The 10,553-nt window shown below is 32.0% G+C and overlaps 1 protein-coding gene across 1 annotated transcript; it reads right to left on the bottom strand.

The window, feature by feature from the left end:
• Positions 1-8,062: 8,062 nt before the first annotated feature.
• Positions 8,063-10,174, bottom strand: LOC113847162 (protein ALP1-like). The gene has a single exon (XM_027476076.1). It carries the CDS (start codon positions 9,912-9,914, stop codon positions 8,295-8,297), a length of 1,620 nt encoding a protein of 539 aa, XP_027331877.1. The 5' UTR covers positions 9,915-10,174; the 3' UTR covers positions 8,063-8,294.
• Positions 10,175-10,553: the final 379 nt, after the last annotated feature.

The following is a 10,553-nucleotide window of genomic DNA, read 5'->3' as shown; positions in this document are numbered from 1 at the left end:
TCATTGTTACAACGTTCAAAGCTATGAATATATATGAAAGTCAACATAAGCTTTATGTGCAAATAGGGGTGGGTAAGGGGAATCAACCGATCCAAACCCGTATTAACTGAGGGATAAAAAAGAAATTTGTTGGGCCAGGTCGGTAGCTGCTTCAAATGGGTGAAAGATAACGAGTATTAGGGAGTTGCAATGGTCGGATTCGATTCTGGGTATCGTTTATTGACGGCACCCAAGAGCTTTTGCCTAAAACTAATAGGGAGTAGTTTAGTTGAAACCCTGAAACTAAAACACAACACTCGAGCTCTCTCATATCTCCCCTATTTTCCTTGCGCCGTTACCTCCCTTCTCAACATTGTTTCCTCTCTTTTCTCCTCTTGTCTTCCCCACCTCCTCCTCTCCTGTATTTTTGTCTTATTTACCATTTAGGTTAGGGTTTTTCTATCCCTATTTGAGTATTTGTGTTTAGTCTTTCCTTAAATGTTATTTTGTTCTATCCTTATTAGGATTTTTGAATTTTAAATCTCTAATATCATTTTTAGGATTTTCTCTCTCACACATCCTCATCAATACCACTTTGTGTCTCAGTTTTCGGCATTGGATCCTTTAAAAATTAAAGAAGGTAAATTTTCTCTTGTATTTTGTTATTATTGGACTTCTTTAGGGTTTGTACTTTCTTTGAATATTTTTGTTATTTTCTTCTATATGTGTATTTTGTGTGTCTGGATCTGTTATTTTCTCCCATATATGTATTTTGTGTCTCTATTTTTGGCATTAGATCCTACATTTGACATATGTGATATCACATAATAGAACTTCATATTTATGTTACATAAATATAAATGTTCTGCTACAACTAGGAAATGAGAGCAATAAACCTTCGATTTCATATTAAAAAAAATAAAACAAAATGTTTTTTGGTGAGATGATGCTTCATCTCTCACTTTTGCCTATCTTTCCCCTGTTTTCTATGTATGCCAATATTTGGATATGTTTTATTTGTGTTGAATTGTGTAAATTTGTGTTATACTTTATTTTTTTAACATAGTATTTTTTAACATGCAAACCCTTTTGGAACATGGAGGCAACTGTGGAAGGAGAGCATTGGGTGGCTTTGTGGCTACGAGCCATGTTGAGCCTAGCAGAGAAATACCAGGTGTTGTAATACTTTTGAAAATTTCATGTTGTTTGTAATTTTTTTTCTTGGAATTTTTTTTTTTTTGGAAAAATATGTTAAAAAACATGTTTCACTTTTTTTTTGCATGTAATTGTGAAAGTATAGTATGTATTTCTATTTATATTATACATGTGAATGTATATCATATATTTCTATTTTTTATGTATGCAAAAATGTAATGTACAAGGGTTGATTCCCTAAACCAGCCCTCTAACCAAGATGTAGCTACAACTGAAGCTGCAAATCCTCCTCTTCCATCAAATGTAGGAAAAAAGAAAAAATCCAATGCGAGTGGTTCTTGCACGTCATCTTGTGCATGGGACCATTTTGAAAAATTGTCTGACAATGAAGTTACCTTTCCAACTGCAAAATGTAAATATTGTTTCAAAATTTATTATTGTGACACTAAGACACATGAACCAAAAACATGCTTAATCATATTCAAATGTGTCCAAAGTTTTCATATATTGTTAGTAATGACCCTAGCCAAACATTTTTAACCTTTCAACCTAATAGGAGTGGGGATAATTCTATGTTAACTGTGTCTAGTCATAGGTTTAACTCTGAGGCTTGTAGAAGGACAGTAGCATTGTTTGTCATATTATATGAACAACCTTCTAATGTTGTAGAAGGTGAGGGGTTTAAAAAATTTTGTAGACAACTAAAATCTCAAATGAAGCCCCCTTCAAGGAATACTGTAACAAGGAATTCTTTCAAGATTTACCAAAAAGAAAAAGTTAGATTAAAATCCCTCTTGAAGTCTAATAGTATTAGGGTGACTTTTACTATCGATTGTTGGACCTCGGTTCAAAATTTGAATTATCTCATACTTACTGTCCATTTTATTGATGATGAGTGAAAATATCAAAAGAGAATTATTAGTTTCTCTCTAATTCCTAACCATAAGGGTGAAGCCATTGGAAAACATGTGGAGGAGGTCCTTAGGGAGGGTGAGTATTAGAAACATCTCAACAATAACAATTGATAATGCTTCCACAAATGATGTAGCCATAACCTATTTAAAGAAAAAATTCAAAAACAGTTTTGGCCTAGTACTTGATGGAGAGTTTTTGCAAATGAGATGTTGTGCACATATCCTTAATGTTATAGTTAATGATGGGTTAAAAGATATAAACAACTCAACTGTATGCATCCATACTGTTGTGAGGTTTTCTCCTCAACGTCTTGCAAAGTTTAAAGAATGCATAGACTTTGCAAACATATCTTGTCAAAAGCTTGTTTGCCTTGATGTTCCTATAAGATGGAACTTAACTTATTTGATATTGGATGCTGCGGAGAAATTCCAGCATGCATTTGAGAAACTTAAGGAGGAGGATGATATTGAATACATGCAATTTTTTGGGGCTGTTGGTACTCCTACAAGTTTAGATTGGGAAAATACTTGCATTTGTCCAATTTCTAAAGATATTCTATGAGGCAACATAAATATTTTTTGGATCTTTGTATATTATCATTCATTTCGCATTTAATCAACTTGCCTTAATCCATGATGAGATCATGACATCTTGCATGAACTTGAATTCTATTCTAGCAACTCTAGAAATAGAAATGAAAAGAAAATATTATAAATATTAGGGAAATTTACTCAATATTAATCATCTTCTTTACATTGGTGTCACTCTTGACCCTCGTTACAAATTGAATTATGTGATTTGGTCCTTTGAACAAATGTACATAACTGAACCAGATTTTTTGGCTAAAATCTCTTGTGCTGTTAAGACAAGTTTGTCTAGAATATATGGTTGGTATGCAATATCCTATGAGGAACAAATGAGGGGTTGTTAATCATCACGTGATCCATTAGAGGGGAATTCAGCTGTTGGACTTGTTGGTCCTGCTGAAATTCCTCTCCACAAAAATAAGGTTGATGCCTATAAAGAACACTTGAAACAAAAAAATTCCATTAAACAAAAAAATGAGCTAGAAAAGTACCTCTAAAGGTTGTTTGTGTAGATGGAGATCAAAATTTTGATCTACTTCTGTGGTGAAAGCAAAACTCCTCACGGTTTCCAATTTTATCTAAAATAGCTAAAGATGTTCTAGCTACTCCTGTATCCATTGTTGTATCTGAGAGTGCATTTAGCACAAGGGGTAGAGTTTTAGACACTTTTAGAAGCTCTCTCAATCCAAAAATAACAAAGGAGTTAATTTGTGCCCAAAATTGGTTGAGGTCCTCTCTTCAACAATTTAAAAAATTTAGTCTAGTTGAGGAGCTAGAGAACTCATAAAAAGTTGTAACAAGTAATTGATTTTTTAATTAATTTGATCCTGGTTATTTTTTAATTAATTTATTTAATTGTTTGACTGTTTTTAATTTGCTTTGAATTTTTGGTGCTGCCCCTAATTTTGGTTCTAGAGGTGCTGCCATTGGTTCTGGAGGTATTGCTGCTGGTTTTGGGGTTGGAGTAGGGTTGTGTACTCAGTCACAGCCAATGAGAAATTATTGAAATTCTATCATTTGGTTATTTTTTTTTTATTTCATACTAATTTTTAAATCAATTTAATGTTTATTATTTGTGCCATTAATTCAGAATATATATATATATATATATATATATATATATATATATATATATATATATTATAGTTTTGAACTTTTTGGAGTGTCTTGAAGCTATTAGACACTTGGACTTCATACTTTTGGAAGTCATCAGTCATCATCATATATTTTGGTAGGGAGTATATGTTGAATTCTACTGATAGTTGAGTCCTGTAAACTATTTTTAAATGTTAGTTGAGATTGACTCATTTATAATTTCATTTACTTTAATTGTTTTATTGTTATAGTTTTGAGGTTTAGTGTTGTATCTTTGCTGGCTTCGTCATGATAAGAATTGCAAATATATTGTAAGACAACAATAATATGAATTTTTCAGTATGTCTTGCAATTACAATTTTTAGATTTGATTGTCTTAAAATTTGGTCATTGCCTCATTTTATTTTATTTTGTGTTAGAAATGCTATTTTGGAGGTGCTGCCACTGCTTTTGGAGTTTGACAGAAATCCACAACAGATTCTATTCAAGTTAGCTTTCATAAAATAAGAATTCGTTTTATCTCAAGCATATTCCTTATTTTATTTTAACTGTGATTACAATTTTGTATCTTGTGCATTTTGGTTATTATATTGTTCTCCTTTTATTTTTAGTTAATGTTATAATCAAGTTGCTGAAGTTTATGTTGGAATCATTTAATTATTAAAAAAATTCATAGGATATTCTACGTAAGTACGTTCCTCTTTATTAATTTGAAGTTTAAACTAGGTAAAATAATTGTGTATTATTTTACTATTAATGCATTGATTTTTCAGGCTACTTGGCTATTGATTATTGAAGTTGAACATATGCATCACTTTAAACATCATTGAATATGATTACTTGTGTCAATCACCATGTTGTTGTAATGGACAACAAACTTTAAACTCTTAATTATTATGATTGATGATAATATTTTTTATGTTATGGACAATAAACTAAATTATTGACTATTGATGATTGATGATGATATATTAATGTAATTTTTATTCTCTCATCATGATGATGATATTATTGATGTAATAATTAAGGTTTCAAATTTTGAATTGTGATGAATGATTAAGTTCTTTTTTTTCCTGGAGTTTGAACTATGATAAATTTCAATTTTTAAAATTTTTTTATTTTGGATTTTGAACTGAATATTGTAGAATGATGCAAGTTATTTTATATTTTCTTAACATGAGAATGATTTAATTAGGTCAACTCGAAACCTGTATGACCTGATTCTTTATTCAGTCGATAGTGGGCCTTGAAATTAATCCATCTATTTGCCTCGGTTCTAGGTTATTGGGCTCGAACCCGACCACAGCCCACCCCTATGTGCAAAGAAAAAAATACCTTAATACGATTTAGTTCTACAAGAATGCATAGCTTTGAATCTAAATAATAATAAAAAATAAAAATTAAAGTGATGATTCACAATGTGATTTTTCTTCTTTTTATCTTTAATTTTTTCTCTTTTTTTGCCAAAACATTTATTCTTTATTTTAGATCTTTTTTTAATCTCTCTCTATAAATGTTTTTGCCTCCAAAATTTTTTTTCTTTAGAAATTATTGTCTCTTCTTCTCAATCCCTCTTTTATCTATTTATATTTGTTTAGGATTTTACAAAATATTAAACATTTGAATTTTTCCTTATTCATGCTACAAACTTATCTTTGGTATTGAATTATAGCCTATAGATACATAATTTTCATTCTAGAAACATGATTTTTCAATATCTTTTATTTTTGTTTGTTAAATATCTTAATTTTTATTTTATTTTAAAAATTTAGGAACAATTTCTTTTGGAAAATAACAATTAGCATTCATAATATTAGTAAAATTAAATTCTAATTCTAGTTGAAGAATAATATTAGTAGTATTTAAAATATTTCACTTAAATTTTATCCCTAATATAAATAGAATAGGTGACACTAAACACAACATATATGTAGTTAATAAGATGTCAGCAATTTCATGCATCCTCCCTAACAATCATTGACACAAGGAAGCAACTTTACACATTAGGGGGCCAAATTATATATGATTAGACTTTTAGGGACTCAAGATAAATAATATCCTACTTTTAAGGACCAAATTGTATGTTTACTCAATAATAAAAAGAAACAAAAAAATTTATTGTTAATAGCACATACATGGGTTTCATCAAATAGTAGATTGTGTCGAAGAATGTTTAGACCCACACTGCTCTTTATTTTCCACACTTATGTCAAATGCAAATGCAATGTAAATTTCTCATTCGCGTTGACCTGTATCCATTGGTTCTAAGTGTAAAAAATCTACTTATCTTCAATGAAGTTTTGAATGCGAAACTGTTGAATAAAAAATATGTGTATAGATTTTGGATCCCTTGAACAAGTTTTCCACTTAAGCTAGTAGAGTTTCAATTTAACTTTGGGCTTTGTGAAAAAGAAAAACAAAAGGAAAAGAAAAACCCTTATTCTTGTTGATGATGCCTGGCCAGAGATAAAGCCCCTTCAATATGAACTTGTCCCTGGATCAACGGCGCCTCGGCCTCTGGACCAAAGACCAATATTTCTGAACAAGAAAACGTGTTAAAACCTCAGTTCAATTGTATAAAAAATAATTATAAATTCTTTTACAAAATTCTTTAATTATTAAATGAAAATATTATTATTTAATGCTTATTTCATAAACTAGTATAAAATTTATTAGAAAGATAAAACAAAATTCAAACCCATGAATTAAATATGGAAAACACACATTTTCACTTTCTTGGGGGTTGGGGGTGTCCAGGATGTAACGCGCTGGTTTTGACTATTCATTAATACAGTCAAACAGATGTCTTGAAATGTATGCATTTTGAATTGGATTGCTAATAAAAGATATTAACCATAGCAAAAATTGATTTATATATATATATATATTATTTCTAAATTTAAATACAATGAATATATTCCTTTTAAATATTTAAATTCAGCTTTACAAGTTGAGATTAACAAAATCTTATATTAATTGATTTTTAATGTGTATTTAAGAATATACAATACTTATAATAAATAAATAATAATATTTTAAAAGAAAATTATAATACTTAAAAGTACAATATGAATTTATATGAAAGTAATGAGGATGTATTTCTCATTTTAATTCTCCAGAGCCAAGTCGTAACAGGAGACAGAAATTTAGATGGTGATAGATATGCAGAACTCATGGCTCTCAATCTCAACCTCACCAGTCAAAGCATGCCATAAAAGTCTACCACATCATTGAGTTCACAAGGGGTGATACGGATATCATAGGCAGAAAGTTAATTCAGCCCTTATGGTCGACGAATTTAAACTAAACTACTGTTCCAGTTGAGTAGAACTATGAAATAAATCGTTTTTTTTTTAACGAGTGTCTAAAATTACACAGTAAGAACTTGTATATAGTAAATATTTATATAAATTATAAGATCTAATGCATTAAAATCACACAATAATATTAAATAATATAATTTTTAATAACATCTAACTATTTATTAATTTTTATTATGTGTTTTCGGACAAGTAAGAAAAACCAAAAGTAAATATATGCATAACCATAGTTTGAAATTGAATGATTCAGTTCAGTGTCAATGAGAATCAGCATCAATCACATGTAAAATCACAAACTGTTACTATACCATTTTCTTACACTTCAATGTCAAGATCATAGTCAATAATTGGTTACAGTTGACTATAATTACATAGGAAAGTTACTTCAAGAATGATTCTATTTTTAGTGTAGGTCCATCAATCAACAATACATTCTTTTTTCTGGCTAGCAGACAAGAAAGGCACTGCACTAGAATGATACAAATCAAAGCTCCTCTTAGGATGAAGAGTGTATTTATAACGATGTAATCTTTGTCTGCCATGGGATGGTTGCGTCATTCCTCTTTCAAGAGGAGTGCTTCAACAAACTGATGCAAGTGATATTATTAATTAATCTTTGGATAATGATGGATAGGGGAAAAACCATTAAGTATACTAACTTCCTAGGTGAGCCTTGACGTAAAGGGGAGTATATTAACATTTTTAATCAAAATTTTCACTTTTTATTTGTGATGGATACTGATTAACATGTACTATATTAGCTTCCATTTTTAATAGGAAATCATGGTGAGTGGGAGTACATTAATAAACATTTTAATAAAGCATTCTCATTTTCAATTCCTTAACTGGTGCTCTTGTCTGGCCTTTGCCTTTTTAAGTATACCAGCTTCAAGTTATTGCACTTGTTGGTATGTAAGAAGTCACGAAGTTCATGTAAGCAGAAAAAAGGACAGTGGTCAAGTATGGTTTTACAAAACTATGATATCAATCCATGGAAGTAAAAGAATGCTAAAGAATGTTATAATTTTATTAATTAATCTCTTATTTGGCAATTAAAGTATAGAATTGGGTTACAATTCAGGATCTAACCCTATGTAAACTATCATCATATAGAAGGGGTCAATACATCTTTTACAAAGCCCCTTCAACAAACAATGACCAATAATGGCTTCAACATCATGTAAACAAGCAAAAGAATCATGATCTCAAGCAGCAAAATGGCATATCAAACGCAACCTTTCAGTTAAAGAAAAGAAGTGCCTGCAAGGCCATGGTGTAGAAGATTATGAGCAATTGCATCCCTCGCCTTCATGGAGTTTATTGATCTCAAAGCAACCTCAGGCACCATCTCATCATCCATAAGATCAATCTTCAGCTCAGGGTCCATTTTCTCACCCTTCAACTCACATATGTTATGCAACACACAGCAAGCTCCAAGAACAACAGGCAAATCCTGCAGCTTCACCTCAGTCCTCTTCTGCAGGCAACACCACCTCCCTTTCAACCTGGCAAATGCATTCTTCGCAACCTTCTGAATTTCTCCAATCTTCTCATTAAAGCCATGCTGAGTCCAAGTAAGATGCTGCTGTGTATAAGGCACCAAAACCCAATCCATCAAAGGGTACCCTGAACTCCCAACAATCCACACACCTTTCAGAAGGCCCCCACTAGCCCTTTGAAAAAGAGCAGATTTTTCCAACACCTGATCATCAGGCATTGATCCAGGCCACCCAATGCACACATCAGTGAATACCCCTCTATGATCAACCACACCCTGAACCGTTATTGAATAAGAAGTCTTCTGATTCCTCTCAGTGTGCCTCTTATTAAAATAAGCTGCCACACTAATCTTAGGAGCTATAATAGGAACATGTGAGGTATACATAGACCCCACCACATTAGGAATCCCAGAAACACACTCAAACTCACCCTTAATCCTCCTCAAGGTAGCCTCATCAGGCCATTGCAAATACTTAGGCATAAGCACAGTCTTAATAGCAGTGCAAACCTCAAGCACCAACTTATGACAAGTCGATATACCCAAACCAAACCTCTTAGACACAAGCCTAAGAGGGTCACCAGTGGCCAACCTCCACAAACAAACAGCAACCCTTTGCCTAACAGGAATAGCATTCCTAAGAGTTGTATCTTCTTTCACAATTGCTGAATTCAACTCCTCACATATCATGTCAAAAGTTGACCTTCCCATTCGAAAAGCCTTCTTAAACTCTTCTTCAGGAAAATCTTCTCTGTTACATTCATCCCACCATGCCCCTGAACGATCCTTCACCCACAACCTCCGCTGTGGACCACCCACACCAGATTTCACCCCTTCAACACCACCACCTTCACCTTCTCCCTCAGATGCCGCAGCAGTAACAGCAGCAATAGCCATGCCCCGTGACTTCTTTCTCTTAACTCGTTCAAATTCTTCAACTTGGTTGTAATAATCACCCAAGTTGGAATAGTACTGAAGCATGGCCTTGGTTTTCTTCTTGTTGTTATTGTCCAAAGAGAATTTCTCTTCCTCTGAGACCTTATTGTGGTGTTCCTGATCAAGTTTCTCTTGTTCATCCAGTAACAGAATCGAAGTGAGAATACCCTTTAATTCTTCCTTCTTCTTCTTGCTCTTGTTCCTGTTGTTTGCTCCTTGTTGTTCCTGATTGTTGTTGGTTGAACCATCATCATCATCTTCATCATCATCATCATCATCGTTTTCATTTTTTCTGCGGCGCTTTCTGGTAGTTGTGGCGGTGGTGGTGTTGTTGTTGTTAGGGTCGTTCATTTGATCGAATGATGTTTGAAGCAAGGTGTAAAGGTAAGACAAGGATTCTGGGTCTGCAAAGGTTGTTGGTAGTTTCATAAAGACAATAGAGAAGAAAAGTGTTGTTGTTGATGTTGTTCTATGGCTATTGATACGGAACAGTCTCACAAATTTGTGTGTCCCCTCTTGTGAATTCTCTGTTTCCGTTGAGTTTTGATGGGAATTTTTTATTTTATAATATATATGTGAGTGTGAACGCAAGGTGTGGTGTGAACGCGGAGATTGAATTTTGAGGAAAACTATATGTAAAGAGATGCCAGGGTAATAAATAAATAAATAAATAGTTTTTGTTTTATTGCCTCGTTAATTAATTAATTCACGTTAAGAAAGCATATGATGGGGCTTTGGACCTTCCGTTTTTTAGTTCAATTTGTTTAATTCACAAATCAATCGGAGACTGACACAAGTAAGCTAAAAAATTAAACTCAAAATCATTGTTTTTCATTTATTTGGTTTTACAGGACTATATAAAGAAAAAAGCATAAACCTTTAATTTGATATGCCTGAATATTGCCATCGATTCTTGCTTCTAGTATTATTTATTTTTCAAAAAAAAAATATTATAGTGATTTTTTTATTAAAGTATTTTTAAACGAAATATTAATAAATGAAAAGCCTATAAATATATATATGCATGATGATAAAAAAAATTATCATATTTAAAACATAACAATCATT

The sequence above is a fragment of the Abrus precatorius genome, unplaced genomic scaffold, assembly GCF_003935025.1.
Source record: "Abrus precatorius isolate BTA unplaced genomic scaffold, Abrus_2018 Scaffold8, whole genome shotgun sequence".
Taxonomy (NCBI): domain Eukaryota; kingdom Viridiplantae; phylum Streptophyta; class Magnoliopsida; order Fabales; family Fabaceae; genus Abrus; species Abrus precatorius.
The sequence above is the reverse complement of the archived record's forward strand: the minus strand, read 5'-3'. Positions and strand labels throughout refer to the sequence as shown.